The following is a 23,215-nucleotide window of genomic DNA, read 5'->3' on the forward strand; positions in this document are numbered from 1 at the left end:
TTTATATTTATTTTATTACAAACAAAGCTTTATTATTTTACATCTACAGTTCGAGTAACTTATTCTAAAGTGTTAATATCAAGAAGATACGTATGTGGTTTCATTTAGTAACGCAATGTCAAAATGACCCTGTATAAAAACGTATTTTCATGTAATAAATGAACATACAATCACCCAAACCGTGTGCTATCCCTTACATTATTTTAAAGATCTTTTCCATATATTTCCCTACACATATTCCACAGCCTATACGCCAATATCTACACGTCTAACATAACAAAAGCGCCACAAAGGGCTACTCTTAGTCCTTGAACAGCCTACCCTTTTTGTTATCAGTCGTTATTACCCAATACAGAACGTTATCGGTCCACTGTTAAGTTTTATTCAATGTTTCCGTCAGCGAAAAGGTTTTCCACAATGCCTCGCCGACACGCCGGAGCTGACGCGGCAGTGTTGGTTATGCGTCACATGATTCATGAGATAAAAGCCTAGCTATATGATAATCTACGTATTGTAACTAGTAATTCTAAGGTCTGATGGAACCATATTGTAAAATAGGGTCTTGACAGAGGGACGGGCGGACAGACAACCGAGAAAAAATGATAAGCAATTTATAAAACCCTTTAATTGTAGGTTATTTTTAAAGATACACATCAGATTTATGTGTTCGTTATCAGAAAGTTCAAATGATCTCAAAATATCGGTTGATTAAACGCTCCATTATAAGTTTATTTTAATTATTCTTCATCGTGATAGCATCTTAAATATCTTAATTTACAAAACTTTCTCATTTCTAAATTAACTTATCTTAAAATTATGAAAGAAATTTGCTTTAAATTAATGTCAATACGTTAATCTCAGCTGTCATCAACGTGATGTATTCAATCATTGTTGCAATCATCTTCTGTAATGGATTTTCAAACGATATTCTTGAAAATTCGTTGAAGGTACTTTTTTAAGCATACCTAGAGCACACGAGGTTATAATTATTTGGCCCTGTTAAACAATTTCATTGATTCAGTCCCACCCACACAGATTTCATCATGTTGTAATCCTTAATTAAAGGCATAGGTAATTATTTATATTAAAAGCCCTTCAAAACTACAGTTCATACAACTCTTACCTCTTACATGTACGCTTGAACTAAGCCGTAGATACCTACCTATATACGAGTTTATCGCGTACGCATCGAACCTTCCATCAATCACCATCTAGCGTCTAACATCCATCTTCAAGAGTCCTAACGATAGGCCTACATAAATCAACGCTTGACCGTGAAACCGGCTGACGGCAGCGTTTTACAATAACGCCACAATGTCGGGAGAAAAAAGGGAATACAGGGATACCGTTCAGAATGGCTCCCATCGATTAACGTGCGACGGTTGGGCGCCATTGGCGGCGGAGAGTGACGTCACGCGTAGTATCGAGCGGCACAGTGCGCATGCGCGGCGCGCGAGCTCTCGTGTCATTGGTCGACGGGCTCGGCGGCGGTTGCACGAACATAATGAATTGTTCGAGCATAATTTGATTATTCGAACAGGTATTTAGTGGAGGAAAGTTTATTTTCATTAATGAAAATGGCATTTAAAGCTATTGGACGTGCGATCAGTAAAATTTCCAAACAAATGTTAAAGTCCGGCAATCATGTTTTATCTACATTAATGTAAATACCTAGAATGTAAGTGACTACATTCACAAACAATTATGTATTTTGAATAGTCGACGCAATCCAAGAAATTTTGTAAAATGTAGCTAGGTCTTATAAGCAATAATGTTAGTAAGTAAAATTATCCAACGAACTACAGATCCGTGTCCGGAATATTAAACACAATATTAAAATAAGGGCAAACAACAATGTAATATAGCCTTTTATACAGCTTAATGACGACGAGGCTTTTGTTCGAGAGTAGACAACACAACTGCCCCTAAACAGCAGCAATACCACCCAGTACTTTGAATTCCAAAATACCACCTGGCGCTGTACCTCTGTCACGGATCTGAACACTAAATGTAAAAGCTCATAGAAACCTACCATAATAAAACTAGCGACTTTTTGATGTCAAAAAAGTCTGGCAATAAATCGGATTGTAATATTTACGTCAACCTGTGTGCTTCAATCGTTCTAAGAAATTACATATAAAGGTAAGTACATACATAACATACATACATAACATCACGCATTTATCCCCGAAGGGGTATGCAGAGGTGCAACTAAGGCACCCACTTTTCGCCAAGTATGTTCCGTCCCATGATGTGACAGGGGGCGAGCCTATCGCCATATCGGGCACAAATTCCAGACTCCGGGCTGATACTGAGCAGAAAAACCTAAATATCACTTTGCCCGACCCGGGATTCGAACCCAGGACCTCAGAGCGCTATTGTACCGGACATGCAATACAACTACGCCACCGAGGCAGTCAAGGTAAATAACCAGAATAATTTTAATTTCAAACAACACACATACTACGTGACCACGACATATTAGACCCAATAAACCAACACTTCAGCCCAACACGAGACACGTTAACCCCCGCACGACATGCATACGGCACGTGCGAAATATACCTTCCACAATGCTGGAATACATTCCAGTCTGCGACATAATCCAGATTCCAGACACAGAAACCGCAAGATTTATGAACGTTATATGGGCCGTGCGATACAGAGTTTTAAATCCCGTCCAAATGCGAATTTGGCTCGACTGTGAATGATTCCGTTTCACAACAAAAGAATATTAATTTAATAACCAAAGAGGCTGTAGCCTGTTCTGAATGTTGTATTTATGCACTTGTACAATCGTATGGTTTTCCATTACATATTTATCAAAATATTCTTTACGTAAAGAGTTATTTGTGAAATCAACGTATCATAAACGCAAGCTGGGGTGAGACAAAACACGTCATATTAAAGAGAATATCAAATACTTTTTCTAAAAATTAAATTTGTAATCTGTATTACGTCATAGGCTCCACGATTCAACATGGGTCAATATAATATTTTGTCATACTAAGTCTAGTTTAGTCTCCATGTTCTGTAGACGCCGAAATTCAACATATTCTCGTCCAAAATACTGTAAAAGTCAGACTAAATACAAATTAACATTTCAAATCATCCGAAACATTGAACAAAGCTTCCAGCACATTACAGCCCTAATCCCTACAGGTAGCTGTGTTAGTACTCTAGACAATTCAGACCGGAATGCCAAAAATCCAAGGGTAGATCAGACAGATGGTTTTATGTTAATTCGGCCCGCATCAGCCGAACCTCAGCCGAAGGTTATGCCCCTGGTGGAATTTTAATTGCCGCCAGGATTTAGCCGCCTGTGGATAGGCCGATTGTAATCGCCTGGGGCTTTAGAACGTAAATATTTTCACACAATACGTTTATATTTTATAATTAATTGCTGAGTTTCTGATGGAATGGTATTGTGGTAGCTTAATTGGAGTTAGGATAAGGTTAGATTAGTATACAATCGAATGATTGACATTAACCTCTATCACATCATGAGACGGTATAAGTACGGCGAAAAGCCGTTACACTAGTAGCGCCTCTGCCTACCCCCTCGGAGATAAAAGGCGTGAATGCGTGTATATTTCATTTAAAATAACATTTTTTAAACGGTCCGTTTGCAAATCTTGAGGCCTGTGTTTAGCAGTGGACTTGATGACAATAATAAATAACACATAATCACAACTGAACACCACGTTTAAATAATAATACAAACTGTCACATCGACTGCACCGTCTACTGTATTGCAAAGGTTCCACGTACATTTATGTAGTATAGTTAGCTTTAGATATGTATAAGAATGAATATTGTATTAATGAGGGTAATCTGGCAGTCCGCAATAAATGGTCGAATTGAATACACGCGTTTCATTGTGCTCCTTGCTAAGATATATTACAGTGGCGACGAGGATACTTTTAACTCGCTGTGTTATTTTGTAGAATTTATACCGTGGCTAGTGGACAATCTGACAATATGTCGATAGGCCGATTGAGTGAGTTCGATGTTCAAACGGGACAGTGGTCGTCATACATTGACAGATTGGATATGTATTTCAAAGTGAACAAGATAACGGATGACTTGAAACTGCCGACGATGATTGCTACCATGGGGGACGAAGCATATGAGTTACTAGTCAACCTAGCTAGTCCAAACAAACCCTCGGATTTAGTTTACCAGGTAGTGGTTGATATGATGCGTAATCATCTGCAACCTACGCCGTCGTCGTTAGCGGAGCGGTTTCGTTTTCGTCAGAAAAGACAAGGAGCGGAGGAGGATATAGCAGCTTACGTCGCGGAATTGAAAAAATTAGCTCGGAATTGTAAGTTTGCAGCTAATTTGAATGAAAATCTACGGGACCAGTTTGTATGTGGACTTAAGAGTGACGTCATCAGGCAACGGTTATTCGGTGAAGATGACTCAGTGACTTTCGTGGAAGCCGTTAATTTAGCTACCTCGTTGGAGGCGGCGGAGCGGGATGCGGCGGTGGTGGAGAGTGCTGCATCAACAAACGAGACGGGGTCCAACAAGACGAGTGCGGTACATACACTTATGCAATCGAGGCGAGGCGGCGGGGGCGGGCGGCTGCGCGGTCGCCGCCGGTCGGCCGGCATGCGCCCGACATTCACTACAGCCAGCGCGGCTACGACGTACGAACGTGGGAGCCGGGCGAACTGTGCGGCTTGTGGAGCTACGAACCATGTGTATGCAGACTGTCGCTTTCGGGATTACAGATGCAGTCTATGTAAGCATATTGGACACTTGCGACGAGTTTGCTCATGGGATGATGGCAAACTGTCGCGAGGAGTAGTCACGGATCGTCGTGAGAGACAGAAGGAAGGCTTTCATTACAATGACGCTGACCGGGAGACGAGCGACGAGGAGGAGGAAAACATCGTGGAAAATTTAAACCTTATGGGACTGGACAGTTATAAAGCAGTGAGTTTACCGATTTATGTTGAGGGTAAAGTGATAAATATGGAGGTGGATACGGGTACAGCCATCTCATGTATTAATAATGACACATATAAACTATATTTTTCCCATTTACCTATTCTGGAAGATGACACAATATTAAGATTTTATGATGGCACTAAAATTAAACCACTGGGTATTATCAGGCCACGAGTTCGATACTTGAATCGAGAAAAGCAATTAGTATTGTTTATAATTAATAACGGCAATACATCTCTATTAGGACGGCAATGGTTGGCCGAACTAGAAATAAGGATACCTCAATTTAGTTGTCATGATAATAACAGCCTAAATAATTTACAAACAAATAATACAATTCGAAATATTCTTGGCAGATATGAGGCGCTATTTGACGGTAGATTGGGGCGGTACACGGGAGGCAAGGCGACGCTGCGTGTGCGGGACGGAGCGACGCCGGTGTTTCATCGTGCGCGGCCTGTACCTTACGCACTGCGCGAACGCATAGACGCGGAGCTAGATGCAATGCTGCGTGCCGGCGTCATCGAGCCTGTGGACTGCTCCGACTGGGCATCACCATTGGTGCCGGTAAACAAGGCAGACGGTACGTTGCGAATTTGTGCGGATTATAAAGCGACACTTAATCCAGCCTTGTTGATCGATCGTTATCCTTTGCCGAGAATTGGAGACGTGCTTGTAGGACTTAATGGGGCACAATTTTTTAGTAAAATTGATTTGTCACAGGCGTATAACCAGGTCGAGTTGGATGACTCTAAGAAATACACGGTAATTAACACACACCGCGGGTTATTCCGTTATAACAGATTGGTTTATGGGTTAGCTTCAAGTGTAGGAATTTTTCAACGAATAATGACCAAGTTATTAGGTAATATTCCAAATGTGCAAGTATTTTTAGATGACGTTATAATAGGAGGTAAAACTAAGGAGGAACATTTGCAAGCACTCGAATTAGTTTTGCAAAAGTTGTCGGATAATGGGCTAAAACTAAAGAGACAAAAATGCGTATTTTTGGTAAATGAGGTTACATATTTAGGTTATGTCATATCCAAAGATGGGGTCAAAGCAGATATGTCAAAAATTAAAGCTATACGTCAGATTCCGACACCCAAAAATATTAGCGAGTTACGTTCGTTTCTGGGCACAGTAAATTTCTTTTCAAAATTTATAAGAAATTTTAATTCGTTGTTAGTACCATTAAATAACTTATTACGTAAGGGGGTAGAGTGGAAGTGGAGTAGAGAGTGCCAATGCGCTTTTGCGGAGATTAAAGATGCCTTAACGGGGACTGCGGTATTGGCGCATTATGATCCTAAGAGCCCACTCATAGTTACTTGCGATGCTAGTCCGTGGGGGGTCGGGGGAGTCCTAGCACAGTCAGGACCCCACGGGGAGCGGCCCGTGGCATATGCGTCACGATCACTCACTCCTGCTGAAAAGAATTACTCTCAGATCCATCGCGAGGCGTTAGCCATTATATTCTGTATGCGGAAATTTCATCAATATATTTACGGAAGGAAATTTACATTACGTACGGACCACAAACCACTGGTTTCCATTTTTGGCCCTCAAACGGGTATACCTACGATGACTGCAAGTAGGATGCAGAGATGGGCGGTTATACTATCTGCTTACAATTACGACATAGAATATATAAAGACAAACGAAAACTGCGCGGACGGGTTGTCGCGTCTTCCTGTCAGTTATGGGGATCATAATGGAATAGAGGAATTAATTCCGGAACAAACATACCTTCACTTCGCTCAGGATGGTATGTTGCTAGAATATAATGAAATCAAAAAACAAACGGAAAAAGATCCGGTCTTGGGGAGAGTGCTTAGTTACATCCGCGACGGATGGCCGGAAAAATGTGGTATTTTAAATTTGCAACCGTACTTTAACAGAAAAACGGAATTATACGAGGAGTTAGGCTGTATAATGTGGGGACATAGAGTAGTGATTCCGGAAAGATGTCAAAAACAGGTATTAAAAATAATTCACGAACCACACATGGGCATCGTGAAGTCCAAGGCTTTAGCGCGCAGTTACGTATGGTGGGCCGGCATCGACGAGGCGGTAGAAAGAGAGTGTCGCACGTGTGAGGTTTGTGCAGCACAATCGGATGCACCGCCCCGCGCAGCACCACGCCCATGGCCTTGGCCGGTCAGGACCTGGTCTAGGTTGCATTTAGATTTCATGGGCCCAATAGCCGGTAAAACAGACTTAGTTGTTGTGGATGCAACGTCTAAATGGATAGAGGTATGCCCCGTGACAAGTACGGCGGCAAGTTGCACAATAGCTAGGTTAAGTGAATTATGGAGTAGGTGGGGCTTACCGAGGCAAATCGTCTCCGATAATGGGCCACCGTTTACAAGTGGTGAATTTGCACAATTTGTTAGAAACGATGGCATATATCACATATTCACGGCGCCATACCATCCATCGTCGAATGGGGCCGCTGAAAACGCAGTTAAAACATTGAAGAATGTTATAAAGAAAGCGATTTCTGAAAACAGGAACGTAGAAAGGGCTTTAAATACATTTTTAATGTACTATAGAAATACTGAACATTGTACTACAGGAGCAAGTCCGTCTGCATTCATGTTAGGGAGGCGAATACGTACTAGGCTGGACGTGTTCAAACCGGATCGAGAACTTAAAGTAAAACAAGTCCAACAGAGACAAGTTGAGGGGTCAATAGGTACAGAAAGAAAAATTAGAGTGGGGGATGATGTCTGGTTTCGTCAATATAATATGAAAGGCGAAAAGTGGTCGACCGGGAAAATAGTGGAATCAAACGGTCATAATGATTTTAAAGTACAGGATAGTAATAATAAACAGGTACATAGACACATCGATCAACTAAGGCGTAGGACAAGAGGTTCGCTTGTAATTCCGACAGGTTCTGCGCGACGTGAGTCGGGACCTTCCGACGAGCCGCCGGTGGAGAGCACGGTGGGGCAGCCGGAGGCGCCGGTGGACGCTGCCGCGAGCTCAAGACCCGTCTCCGTCCATCGAAGTTGAGGAGAGCTCCCATGAGACGCAAAATAAATTGTCGTCACCGTCGCCATCCATACCGGTACCGCCTCAAGCGCGCCCAATCAGACAATGTAGGCTTAATAAAAATATTAATTATAAGGCATAACGGTGGTAAAGATTTAGGCAATAAGCAATGAGATCTATAAACTAAATTAAGAATTTAACCTTTATAAATATCATGTTAATGTGTCATCAAGTATATAATGTAAGTTGTAAGGTGTTATCGTCAGTTCACTACTGTATACTGGGTAATAAAATAGTGAGGAGGAGTGTAGTATAGTTAGCTTTAGATATGTATAAGAATGAATATTGTATTAATGAGGGTAATCTGGCAGTCCGCAATAAATGGTCGAATTGAATACACGCGTTTCATTGTGCTCCTTGCTAAGATATATTACAATTTATTAAAAAGTAAAACAGCATCATTACGAAATGTAATAACGCTACGAGAGATAATTTAATGAAGGTGAAGCTTGTAGTAGCGCGATATAAACCATTCATTCCGTGCGAAACGAGATTATAATTAAAGCGTAGACCGCCAGCTGGCAATAACAGTATATTACATCCAGTGACGGATCCACGCAGCTCAGTATGGACTGATCCCACATTAAAAAAATCACAAAAGAGACAGGCATAGAGAATTATTTAGTCAACTGCTCAATATTAAAAATGATCGAAATAATTATTACAAAGAAATGAACCACAGAAATCCGGTCGCAAAAATGTGACAAACTAAGAAAATAGCCTTACCGAACTCATCGCGTAATTTCAGCACGTTCCATAACGTTTAAGAAATATTTAGACGAGGTTGTACCCTACGACTTCAGTACACCAAGCAGAAGTGGCGAAAGGTGAAATCCGAAAGGGAATCCGACACAACATATAGGTACTAATATGCATGAATGCGATCTACAAATCGTTCTAATGATATTAGATTCTAAATAAAGGGAACTGGACTTAAAACGGGTTATACGGTCCTTTCGCTACTGGTAAACAGTAAGCACCACGCAAATTGATATTGCGCCTAACAAAGTTCACATGCTCATACTCTTTGAAGTTTTCACCATGTTTTAACGCACCATTTAGAGCGCATTTACATGCCAAGTTCTATTTGAGATAAATTGTATAATGTATATTATGTAGAAGTACTCGCCTCCATCTACATGTGGTCCTAGAAGGAAGGATAGAGATAAACAGTCTCATATAAAGCTACTCGCTTTAGAGAACACGATTAGTCAGTGCAAGCAGACGGCAGGTTGCAATAACGGTGCTTCCCAATGTCGTCTAGCTCGCGTCGATTAATGTGAAGTTGACCTAGTTCCGAGCAGCGGGTCGATGGAAATATCCTTGCTGCACCTATTTGACGAGAGCCGTCTGTCTTATATTCGAACGTGCCGTGTTTTCATATTAAATTTCTCATGTTTTAGACCGTTTTCTATTAGTAGAAATATTTCATAGCTTTGTTTGCCAACTTCTTAGTTTCTTTTCTTTAAATTGACGAGAGAGTACACGCATGATCTATAATTGTTAAGTCCCTAATGTACAATGTGTTGGCCTGTCTGTCCACATATTTTCACCCAGTCTAGATCATCGCTCCACACCGATAGCTTTAGAGCAAGTATTCTTTATTATCAACTCTACGTTTATAATACTGCTATGATTTGGAGGTGAACAACAAAAAAACACAGACACTACGCAATCAAGCAACTTGTTGAAGACTCGAAGACTCGAAACTTATAGAAAGTCTCAGTATAGTTCGTAATTAATTCAAATTTAATAAAGACTAAAACATTTTTTTGTTTAAAAGATGCTAAACAAACTAACACATTAATAATTCTAAAGACATAAATATTTTACTTTAAAATTTTGAACCAACTCCCACACGAAAACCAACAACGACGTAACTCGATTAGAATTTCATAAAATACTTTACCCACGAAACATCTCCGCCGTATGTTCTTGTTTGATAGATGAATGTTTTAACAAGCAAGAATACATTATCACTTATTGATATGGGGATCCCTTAGGGCTTTGTAACACTATCAATTGATCGTTAGAAGTGATGGATTATTTTCAATGGGGTGTTTGACCTCGCCTCGTTAGATGTTGGAGGTAATGGAGAACTGTAGGTAAAGAATATCACTGTTCTCCTTGAGGGCGAATTGTGTTGTACATATTTTGGAAAAATATTGATATTAAGTATTTTACCACGATGCAATACGCACGTTATTGAAGGCAGCAGCTCGGCTTGGATCTTAGCATAACCGATGTCCATGGTCCGGAAAATAATTCCCCTATGAGAGATATATTCGCCTATATCATGAGACGGAATAAATAAGTTGAAAAATGGGTACACTAGTTACTCGAATGCCGCTGAAGGATAGAAGGCGTGTTTCTTTTTTCTTTTTTTTTATTACTTTGAATGACGATACGAGCTTGCCATTCGCCTGATGGTAAGCGATAAGACCGCTCATAAACAGCAGAAACACCATCCAACACCTTGACTTAGAAAGTATTGTTTGGTATTCCACTGCGCTCGCCATCCTGAGACATGCGATGTTATGTCTCATTATGTCCAGTAGTTACACTGGCTACAATGTCCTTCAAACCGGAACACAATAGTGACTTGACACTGTTGCTTAGCTGCAGAAATAGATAGAGTGTATTTATGTATAGGAAACAGTTCAATATCTACACCGCAGAGACACATACTGGCCGACGCCATCTATAAATCGTACCCTCTGTATCATCCCACGCGTATTCGACGCACGCACGTTGTGTTACTTAAATACCCTCATATTTTCAATATGGGGCATATTTAACCTTAGATCTATGTAGTCCACGGCATAACGTGACCTGTGTATTGAAATATGATGCTATTCAATGGTGGTGTAATTTTATTTCATGCCAACATAACAATCATTTGAATTAAGAATACACGAACACATTTGATGATAATTTTATGGAGAAGCATTTAAAAATCGAATCTAAAAAAATTCATAAACCATCAGCCTCGAAATATAAACAGAAAAAAAAGTTTTTAAAAAAAAATATTGATAGCACTTTCTCAGGCCACGATTGTTACTACGTAACAATGAATGGCGTGAACATCCTCATTTATTGTTAGAACTATGGTTCCGTAGGAGGTAACATGCAGAGCTGGAGTTTACAACGTAGAGGAATCAGACACGAGGCGGCGAATTTCAATACCTTATAGTAACATAAGTCGGTAATTTGGACGGTTGTGGCCTCGTTAAACCTAAACTGGTTAATCTTGTTAGGTCTATTGTGATAAATATCTGAGGATCAAGCGGTTAGACATGGTTTTACATCAATTTCGAATAAATATCGTTTGGAAATTTGTTAATCGGCGGAAAAATTAACTATAGATATTGTAGTATTATATCAGGTCGTAAAACAATTTTGGTGCATTTCAAAGCTTTTACCTAAACTATAAATCATTTACTCCTTCACAAAGGCTACAGAACTTCTGATAAATACGGAATTATTAAAATAACAATGATTAATAAAAACGAATAAATAATGAGTTAGAGCAACATTACTCTCATGGATGTTTAAAATTTAAAGTTTATAGTTTTATACAGCTATTGATCCTTATTCTCGGTAAAACAGCAGAGCTAGTGGTCGTCACTTGAAAGTAGGACAGCCTTTTACACCGCGGAAGCGAACCGCATTAAGGTTCTTGGAATTATTGCGATATATTTCATTTCGAGACGTGGACACATCTCTTGCGCAATCTCGTTAGTTAGCACGACTACAAATTAAGAAAACACGAGCAAAAATGTATAATAAAATTGTTACAGACCGATGTCTGTACTTTATACAGGACATTCCACGGGTATACAACATGGAGGGAAAGTTTTAAATATTGTAGATAGAAAATTATAATGAAAAAAAACATCATTATTATTTTAAAAACAATGGCATAGCCGTAAGACTACCAGTAGATCTGTAGATATTGAAGACTAATATGGAGGTCTTTATCAAAGCAACAGAAGCCAAGTTTTAGGATTTTTGTCTGTGTGCTTGTATATTTTGTATACGCGCAAAAAAAAACTGCATGGAATTGAATTCAATTTTCACTGATGTATAGCTTGAGGTCTGACTTAAAACATAGGCTCCATTATATCCTGGGAAAACATAGACCTGGCCAATAGCCCGGGATAATAATCCCGAAAAATATTATTCATTGTGGCGTAGCCGCGAGCAAAAATACAATTTTCATTAGTATCAGTTGTGATTTAAATTTGAATGTAAAAAACAAAATTGAACCTCTATTTTTAATCAAAATATTACGTTTTATGTCAATTTTAATTTGAACAACAAACAGTCACATATATCAGCAAGTGAATTTGCTTATAATGTTAATAACTTAACTCTAAGTGCTAAGACATCGTATAAAAATACTATTAGACATCGTAAATTCACGTCATCAAAAAGTTATCGTCTTACTGGTTAGTTATTTTTACAGTACTTCCTTTCACTTGCCCTAGAAGCAACTTACACCATTACTTACATATATGTATAATAGGCGTAGTTCCTTTTGAATAAGGTTCAATGACCTTCATATAACCACACCATTAAAGCAAACCCAAATTTACTAGCTAGTTTTTGTAGTATTTTAATCATAATATGATTTATTCAAAGGTCCTTTATACCAAGTTATTAATATTGATATTATTAACATTGATAGTGGCATGGAAAAAACTTCTATGTTCTTTGAAAAGCCTTTAATCATTTACAAAACAAATATTCTAAGAAACAATCTACTCATTTCGTACAAAGAGAATGAGAATAAATAATAAAAATACCTTTATAAGAACATTATATTCCAAAGAAAACTTCATAGGTGCAGTCTCATTAAATATCCAACAAACGATATCCAGGAATGGAGAGCTCGAGGCGCATCAGCGAAGTCATAAATACTAACAGGCCCGATCGTATCGTCCTGGGGAATATTGCGTTTATTATTAAATTGCGATTTGTTATCCATAATATGCTCTATAAATGATCATGCTGTTACACAATAGATAATTTTATGGGAGAGTTATTATATAGTTTGAAGGTAATAAAAAATATTTGATATTCTGAATGTGTGTAAATTTGTTGCCTGGAATTAGAAATTGTGCCCTAATGGACTACGTTTAAACATACTACGAGAATGTATTCTGCAAACAGTAAGTAGGTATACTGACTGGATATAATGGATAATACTGGATTAATCTGTATCTACTCCTTCAAGAATACAGGTGTCAGCTTATACCTTTGAAATATAAAATGAAAATGTTGAAATGTTTGTATTTACAGAAATCAGTAGGTAATGAACTGCTACTTACTACGCTCATTTTGATACTTTCGTCGTTAATGATTTTACCATTAACTTGAATTCACAAATAATTCGAGTTGAATAAAAATTCCATTTATATTTTATGCTTCGCTATGGCAATAGCGCCTTTTGAATACTAGAGCATTGAACTACCCAATATTGGTTAGAATCAGTCCATCGACCAATTTCTGAGTAAGCTTAAGAGCGTTTACGTGCCGCGCGTGAAGTCAACTATAGGTAATTCTTCGCAAAATTCACTCACACAGAGCCGTTGCGTAGCTGTGTGCGTAGACTTAGCGCGTCGGCTATCTTTATAGTCAGACCAACCAATTTTGATCTTTTCGCTTTAATTATCTAATTGGAATGTAACTTATGATTTATGAATTTATGATAAATGAAGAATTCTATTATTAAATATATAAGAATTCACCATGAAATAGTTTATATGTATCATTTTGTAATTATAAAAAAAATAAACATTTTTAACAAATTTTAACGGCAATTTTACAAATTGTTATTTTTCCTTATTAAATGCAAATGCTAAAAAATTTAAGCATTTGCATTTAAGAAAGTACCCTTTAGTAAAGTGGAGCTCATCATGAAGCCGAAAGATAGGCACCAGAACTCCGTAATCAGACAATAAATCAGGAAAATTACTGTGCTACGATGTTTATAATGGACCACATAATCACTCCATAGATCTGCAGTTTTTAATATTTAGCGTATTGAAAGTTTAAATTAAGTCATTAGAAATTACATATTGGAATTTATATTTTGAGTCAGAAGGTGTATGTAATGAGATGTCATTTTTAGGTGTATAACTAAAAAGTGAGAAATAAAAAGACTTCTTTTTCGGAAGTTGGTTATATTTTTTTGGATAGTTTTTTTAATAGGTATTGCTTTCTCTGTGACATCGATCATCAATCGATCGATTGTACATCCATGTATAACAATTTACCAGTTTTATATCCATAGTTTTGCATAATATTTGCGACACACGACGAAGCAAAATAGTTGGTTCTGTACTTTTTTTTTGACCAACAGCAGTCAGCTTTGACTGTAAGTATGGGAATACCGTCTTTTACATCGCCACAGGCAACATCTTTATCAGTTTCTTCCATAGCGGCCTCTTGCATCCTGTCCTCTGCAGCTAATTTCAATCATTTAGTTAACTCGTCGTAACATTTCATGTAAACATTTTGCGTTAATATTGGTAAATCTATGGAAGCTAACTGTTCGTTTAAATTTGATCTACCAACTTCAGTCATCATAGCTCCATTCACAGTTCCACGATATACGTCCATACTATCAGTATATCTCTTAGCGCTTAAATAGCTTAAATTCCATATTGCACATATTACACTTCATTAAAAATGTTGACTGCAAGCAAACATTCTCTTTCAATAGTTGTAAATTTTCGATACTACAACTTGTTGCTCTGTTGTGGTTATTGAGTGTTTTAATTTGATCCAAAAAATATTGAAAATCTATAATTTCGCGGCTTTTAATAACCTTATTTATTTTGAGTGTAATATCAGGCACGATTACCTAAAAATTTAAAAAAATATATAGAATATACTATTATTGTTATCGAAGTTTACGCAAACACTACATACTTAAGTAAAACTGCATATGGATCTAGACGCGTTTAATTTATACAAGTATAATGACGCCGAAACCTGCACAGGGTTAAACGTCAGGATAAAATTATATGTAAAATTGATGTGAGCGTGTAAACCTAAACTAGCCCAAATAGTTAAGAAGATAGGTATACTAACTACTACTAGTAGTTTTATTCACTAGCTACATAAATTACCAAATCCCTTATTTCTAAGGTTCAAAGAGGAGAAAGATATAGGATTCCGTCTCTCGTCACTTGAATTTACTTAACAGTGCACATCAGTGAACACAAAAACCTTGTTATTTGAAAGTAAGCGTACCTATGCATTATGCAAAAAAATCAGCCAAGTGCGAGTGGGACTCGCACTGGGTATTTGGCGAGTTGTAAACGTTTTGACAACGGGACAGCAAAGTGATTCTATAAGGCTAAGAACTCACGAAGCGGTTTTTACTCGCGCCCGCCGTGGTTGAGAAACGGCTGTTTTATTTCCAAACTCATGACGACCGGAGATCTGTGCGATTTGTAACCACCGAGGTTTCGATTATGTCCTGCAAACTTGGCGAGCGATTATCGCAAGGCGGGCGGTTACAAGATGGACAGTTAACGGTCAGTTGAGTTCCAGAACGCCATGGACACATATCAGAAACGATCACGATGGAGGAAAATGGCGTCGGATTTCTGTAACCACCCCTCCCCTACCGACTACTGCAGTCGCCCACCTACTAACCACAGAGCGCGCTGGTGCTACCGTGGCCCGCACGATTCTACTAGTTGGCCGCCAATACAGCGGGTACCGCATACAACCGCGCACGCCGCGGGCGTAAAACGAGTTTTGAAATGTGCGTTTAGTCCATTGAAATGTTACAATTTAAGGACCGAATATTGCATTTCTTGGAGGACGCAATTTTATTTTTGGGCCATGTGTGGGGGGTCAATAGAAGCTTAACCTCAAGTTTGTGGGGTCGCCACCCTTGTCCCCCGGCCGCCATCTTGGAAAAAGGGGTGAAAACACTTTTTTCGCGATATCTCGGAAACTATACGTCTTACAAAAATTTTGTAAAGCCATAATTTGTAGCACATTGTTTTGCCTGCAAATACGTTTTTTTTCTCCTTTATCCCCAAATGGTAACTCATACCTTTTCTACCTGCATAACATTCGATAAGTTAAATTTGGTAAATTCTATGGCAAAGAAAAGAGTTAGGAATAAATAAGTAAAGTTGTACGAATTTAACAAAAAAATTGTAATAATATATTTACAATAAAAAAAATCGAAAATAAGTTAAATATTTTGTTTCGACCGGATTCTCATGAGCATTGACGAACCCGGTAAACTTTGGAGCGCTGTAACAGCGTTTTAAATGAATGAAATAAAAAAAAATTATAGGGAACAATTTTCCTCAAAAGATCATTTACAAGTTAGTTTGAGGTATTTTTTTTTTGTAAAATGTAAAAAAAAGTTATAGAGCAAAAAAGAAAACTTTTATAAACATTTTCTCACATTTTTGCTTATAACTTCTTTAATTTTTAATTTAGGGCAAAAAGTTATATAAACATATTTGTAGGCAAAACAATTTGCTACAAATTATGACTTTACAAAATTTATGCGAGACGCATAGTTTCCGAGATATCGCGAACAAAGTGTTTTCACCCCTTTTTCCATGATGGCGGCCAGGGGACAAGGGGGGCGACCTCACAAACTTGAGATTAAGCTTCTATTGACCCCCCACACATGTTCTAAAAATAAAATTGGGTCCTCTAAAAAATACAAAGCTCATGTAACATTTCAATGGGCTAATTGTTTTTAGCTTAAGATTCCATTTTTTTCCTTCGAGTAACTATACTCAAGTGTTTAATGAGTAAAAAAAACAACCATAACTACAGACGCATGTTATAACATTAGTACATCAATCTTTTAGCTTTTGCTTTAGCCGAAGTTTCAGCGTTGTTACGTTTCCTTTTCTTGCCTAGAAATAGCTTTACTTCCCATTGTGTCTGAAACATAATAATATAATAATAATTTATAGTAACTACTAAAATTATTGTCAATCATTAAAGAAAAAAATATTTTACTTACTAAAGTACTAAGATGTGGCAATCACTGTATACACGTGACTATTTTTCTACGCACAGCAAAGTCCAACTGGAGTCTCGCCGGAGCGACGAGCGATACGTCCTCTCTCTAGAAAGCCTCAAGGCGGACTAATTTGAAACGATTTGCGCGTTGCGTTTTATAGTGGTATTTAAAATATTTATAGAAAAATAACAGAACTAATTTTGTAGAATTTTTAAATTGTATGTTTTTAAGGAGATGTTCTTCTATTATAGTAATCCAATATTATATTCAATTAAGTAAGATATAGTGATAAAAAAATCATTTAAATGACCAACATTTCTGAAATTTTCGAATTCTTTGAATTTTTGTTTCTCATGAATTAAACATACAAAGATGATTTTTCTCTACTAACTTTTTTCTTCAGGATCTTTTTAGTTAGATAAAAATAACATATTGTTATGTTCCTTAGTGGTTTAAGATATTTTGAGCTTCGAAATAGACGTTCGAAGCGCAAATTTGAAAACCTCTGTTCAGTAATCATTAAACAATTTACAAATACTCAATAAATCTAAAAAAATTTTCTCTACTAACTTTTTAGACAACAAAATTTTCTATAATAATTACTAATTCATATGTTTTTAAAATAATGTTTTGATGGATATTATCTCCTTCGAAAAGTGCTGTTTTTGAGACATACGGCGCGCGGATGCGTAAACGCTCTTAAAGTATTTAAGTAAAACTTTGTGCATAAAAATTCGCTGCAGTCCTTTTACTAACTTGACAAAGTAATTTGAAAATAAAATCTCTTTTTTAACTAGATCAGAGTGAAAACTTTTGCGTTTCAACTCGAATAAAGCCAAAAATCCAATTAGCGACGAGAAATGAAATATGCTTTTAAAAAAATATTCTATTATAATATTACAGAAATATAAAATAAAATATTTATAGTGGTATTTAAATATCTTCGTATTTCGACAAAATTATTCTCGACATCCAGGGATTCTCCGGGCTGTCAATAATCACATAAAAATAAATTTTATTTCATGCCCATTAATCGCTCTCGTATGGCTGCCGGCATCGGCTATCAGTTGACAGTCCCGTTATGGGTTAATAAACCTAAAGAGAGAAAAGAGTAATGACGTTTTTTCTACCGGTGAGTTTTTTCATTATATGTGAACACATTTAGGTTCCCTTAGATATGGTGTTAGAAGGATATATTTTATTTCCACCCGGATAGCGACCACCGTACACAAGGTGTCAAAACCCGCCATAGTGACCCACGTAAGTGTGTCGCGTTCCGGGATCAGCCTGTGTATATCCGGTTCCAACAGGCCGGCAATTGGTCGACTGCCGAGGAGTAATCATCTCTCGTCAATCGACATTCTATTGGACCCCTCACCACTTGCCATCAGGTGCAGAAGGATCAATTTGCCGTGCACGTACAACTAAAATATGAGTTTGTACTTGATACAGCGTTAGACACTTCCTGGCACATGGGATGTATGCAAGCTCGGTGAATTTGGATGCATTAATAAAACCTCTGCCTATCCCTTCAATAAGATTAGCTAATATATATTGCTACGATATCTATCTGTACATTCTTGCTGGTCTAAAGAAAACATTTAACAAGTAATTTACAAAGACTATGTATATTTCCACCCACGCAACATCAACCCGTAAGCCTTCTCATTTAAACACCACCGATTCTCCATTAGATGTGACCGTACTATCCAGTTTTGTATCGATTATCGAGCCCAGTAATTATTTATTAACAAGACCCATCACCGACTGTCACGCATTCATCAATAATTTGTAAGTACACGTTTCATTTCCTCGTGCTGTGTATGACAGCGTGAAACTACCATTTAGAGCCTGGGTTCCTAACCTGGGTAATTACCCCGCAGGGGTTAATCAGGTATTCTACGGGTGTAACAAAGAACCTAAACGTAGGATCGAAAAATAAAAAAAAGTGACAGAGCTGCCGATAAAATTGTAAGGCTGTTTTGCAATTTATGATTAAAAAAGATGTTTTTATTTGCTTGTATTGTTTTGATAACATTTTGAAGGTGGGGTAAATTTAGTTTTCCACATAGATCACTGGAGAAACAATATTGAAAAGGTTATTATGTCTAACATGAAATCGGCCACAAATTAGCGGCTATAGTGTAAAATTGTGTGCTCTATGCCAGAGACTGGCTCCCTGAAGAGAAAATGTAGACATCAGTCTAGCAAGGCGATCGAAAAACCAAACTAAATCCTATCTGCCACGTCCCTATAAAATCTGTTGAAATCACGTTATATTTTAATGAGATAAAGGTAGATTATAGAATAATGTGTATTCCACCACTTGCTTACTTAAAACATTAAATGCATAGAACAGAAAATACAGCTAACAAATCTTAAGGTTGTATACAAAACAAGAATATTTGATTCTTCACGAAAACTATACACAAAGCTTCCGTAATAATAGTAGACGACACGGCTCCCTAGACACACAGCTTCCCATTCATCTCACATTGCAAAACGTCACACGTCCCACGACGACATATATTACACTGGCTTCAACTCGCATCTTTACCTGTGTGTATGTTGTATTGATATAAATATTAAACTGAAATATTCATTAGTATATTAGGTTGCAGTGGCGAGGAGAATTTTCAAAATCTGTTCAGTCATTCAAGAGATTAGCCCCTACAAACAAACTCACAAACTGTTCCTCTTTATGTGTGTAGATCAATAACGAAAGATTCATTTAACCCAATTCTTCCCAATGCCTTCCATTTCGTATTTTCTATCTACTTATCATTATAACTATTTGCAAACCGCATTTATGCATATAAGTACATGTATGTTGTGTCAAGTTCCCTTTGGACAATTCAACTCTTCGCCACTGCTAGCTTGTGATTAAAAAGTCGCTCTAAGAGAATCAATCGCATCAAAACGAATATGAATGGTACCTAACACTTGGATCTCAAGCGTAATACATTTAATTGCATTGTTTAGTTATATATTTATCAATTAAGTGGAAAGTATTTGCCGGATTGTCTCCAAAGTTGTACTTATCGCTCCAAAAAAAGGGAAAAAGAAAACTTAACGACTATTTGACTGCGATATTGGCAAGCAGTTCAGAGTGGTTACCACTCTGTGGCTCTTACTCAAAATATTGTGGAAGCGACAGACTTATGTAAAGTGGATGACGTAATGTTATGTTTTAGCCCTTCTAACATCTTATTAAATTATGTGGAAAATATATAAACTTTTGATATTGTTATAGCGGTGAAGGTAATGGGAGTAAAGATTTGCGACATGTAATCAGTCAATATTATATTTATTGATAGGTCTGAATTCTGAAGTACAGTCTAGTTATTATGGAAACAACATTAAAGTAGGAACGCAAAACAATACGTGCAAAGTATATTAAAATATCGGACGCGAAAATCTTACACGCGTTTTAAAAAGCGAGGTATAGATTAAAACTGCTGCAAACTATAAAGTAGGATGACATCACTAAACATCTCACCATGTTCAAGAAAAACTTATTAAAATGAGGATAAATATGACTCTGGTAAGTTGGCAGGAGTTTCCGCTGCCTTTATCAGGGAGTTTTGGCGTTCGGTCAAAATGTACTGGAGGCTAGACGCCCACTGATACAGTTGAGCACTATGACGTCAGGAAGCCCAATCTACCAAGGGCGCAGCTGACAGACCAATGGCGGCGCACAATTACTTGCAATTTACTGCGATATTGTTCAGTTATGTATAGCTGCAAGTTAGTCTAGTCAGCAGTGGCTAAGGGTCTGTATAACCGGCTTCCCTTTATATAGAATATCACTAGAACGTTTTGCAAAACGCATTCACGCATATTAGTATCTATATGTTGTGTCGACTTCCTTTTCGGAAAATTTCACCTTTCGCCACTGTTAGTGTGATAGGGGTTTGAAAACTGAATCTGAGTTAAATATACAAACTGAACAACAAGATTTTTTATTTTTCGTTTTAATGAAATGAGAGTTAAAGAGATTTTCATTATGTAGGTTATGAAAAAAGTGAAGCCCTTAATTACATCGATGAGAATAGTTATGCACTAGTTGCAACGCTACGCACCCATTTGATGACACAGCTAAATTAAGTTTACTTTTATAACACAAAGTAACCTCTTTGTTCAGATAGACGTCATAGATTACTATTTTATTGATGCAATGCATTCATTAAGAAAGAAAGTGAAGCTAAGAGCGCACCAGCAGTCTGCTGCGAAAGGTCCATACAACCCGATTTCTGCCGGCTTCCCTTTCGTAATTAATGAATATCTATTATTAGAACGATTTTCAGACTGCATTTATGCATATTAGCATCTCTATATTGCGTCGAGTTAGCTTTCAAAAATCTTCACCCTTTGCCCCTGATTAGTAGACATCAATGCTCGAACCACCTCCGTTTTTTAATCCTATCAAGCCCTACATGTGGATTCACAAAACTCCACCCAAAAAACGTACGACTCATCTTAAACTCGATTAAAACCAGTCAATGCCAGAAATTTCCAGAATACATCTTGGAACACAACATGGCGAATTGTTTTGGCATCATATGAAATGTATCAAGGCTGTATAAACTTGAAGCAAAGGTCACCCTCAAATTGTAACATAAAATATAAGACACGTCTGATAAGTCTACACTAACAAATTAGATAATATTTTGCAACAATGTTTGTGAATTTATGTTGACGCTGTATTATTGGTAATATGTTTGAGCAAATGTTTGCGAGATAACGTCACGTTTTATATTTTGTCAGCAAGTAAACTAAATTATAATTTTGATTAAATACTTTGTGTTGTAAATCATAGTAAAATTGTATTTGGCAATAAATAATGATGAGTATTTTATGATAGTACAATGTCAGAGTAAATACAAATCAATTGCTTAAGTTAGTTATTGATACAAATTTCAAAACAAGTTCTAATTAGAAATAAGGGATGACAGGGCCCTTATTCTGTATGATAGTGTAAACGCGTAACGCGGCCGTGTCATGTTATCTTCGAGAAATGTGCGTGGAATGGTATTCTGTAAGCCAAATTTCTATAGTCCTAAACATGATGCGTTGTGTTACGTGCTTGTTACACACTGTCAAAATAACGTGCGGGATAGAGAATAAGGCCCTGAAATGAATTAAATTACTCATTCTGATAAGTTTAGAATCTTACACTAATCTGTATTCGTCAATTGTACAGAAAGAAAGTATAGCGCCAAACTAAATTATAATATTGAGGGTTGAGATATCTTACATAATATAAAGTTATGTCTTTGCGAATTTACAATTTTGCGCCTACTTCCCCACGCCTAAGGTGCCACTCCTCAAATAATAAAAAACTCACACTTTCAATCTCTCAAATAAATTGTAATCATTTGAATACTACACATATAAACACTCAATACGATAACTCATAAAATTAACTGGAATATTGTCAACAAGCCCCAAATAAATGTAAACTTCTAACATTCAATCACCAAAACAAACTCAAAGTAAAAAAACACGACTAAAATAGCGTTGAAAAATCAATTCCCCTTTACAAAACTAATGTTTCAGACATACGAGGCGCCGGCAAGTCGGTAGCGGACGGCAGGCATTCATAACGCCCTAACTTTGTGACACGCAATGGGAAAGCTGGTACCGGTTCGAGCAACGACTTGTTAATGCGTGGAAAAAATGTTTTGTATTCCTAACCTAGGACAATGTAGGGCTTGGCTGGTATCAAGATCTTTTAAGTATGTAGATTTCTTGTTATTGTTAGTGAAAAATCGAATACTTTGTAAGTCTAGAGGAATATTCTTAATGTTACAAGTCTGGATTCTCGTTAGTTTTTCAAATAACCAAGGGTACAACACATCTCTAATTTTGTTTTAAATTATGTGTGTATTATTTGTGAATTATCGTTTGCTTTTTAATTATTATTTGTAATTAAGGTAAGTACATTGTGTTTGTTTACATTGCGACTGTGACTAATAAATCGTTTCTCTTTCTTCTTCTTTCTTTTCCTTTTTATTAGGTGAGAAAAACCTTTTGAGGAAACCTCCATAATTGAGAAGTTCTCTATAGGAATTTTGTGGGTGTGGGAAATCTAGCAATCTGCACTAGGTCTAGTGGTGGACTGTAAAATGTAGATTGTACGTACTCTCTATCGAAGATATCTATCTGCCAATTCAA

The 23,215-nt window shown here is 37.3% G+C and overlaps 1 protein-coding gene across 2 annotated transcripts; it reads left to right on the plus strand.

Moving 5' to 3' along the window:
* Nucleotides 1–3,757: 3,757 nt before the first annotated feature.
* LOC115454980 (uncharacterized protein K02A2.6) lies at nt 3,758–8,354 on the plus strand. 2 transcript variants are annotated; one of them, XM_037437282.1, is made up of 2 exons: nt 3,758–4,944; nt 5,316–8,354. In XM_037437282.1, exons 1-2 carry the CDS (start codon nt 3,982–3,984, stop codon nt 5,319–5,321), a joined length of 969 nt encoding a protein of 322 aa, XP_037293179.1. In that variant the 5' UTR covers nt 3,758–3,981; the 3' UTR covers nt 5,322–8,354. The 2 variants fall into 2 exon arrangements, with proteins under 2 accessions (XP_037293179.1, XP_037293178.1); XM_037437281.1 differs by having other exon boundaries at nt 3,760–4,944.
* The last annotated feature ends 14,861 nt before the right edge of the window (nt 8,355–23,215 follow it).

This window comes from Manduca sexta, chromosome 10, assembly GCF_014839805.1.
Source record: "Manduca sexta isolate Smith_Timp_Sample1 chromosome 10, JHU_Msex_v1.0, whole genome shotgun sequence".
Classification (NCBI taxonomy): Eukaryota; Metazoa; Arthropoda; class Insecta; order Lepidoptera; family Sphingidae; genus Manduca; species Manduca sexta.

Bases quoted from the DNA above. Each gene is read 5' to 3' on its own strand.
- LOC115454980 (XM_037437281.1), top strand. From the start codon at position 5,464: ATGCTGCGTGCCGGCGTCATCGAGCCTGTGGACTGCTCCGACTGGGCA.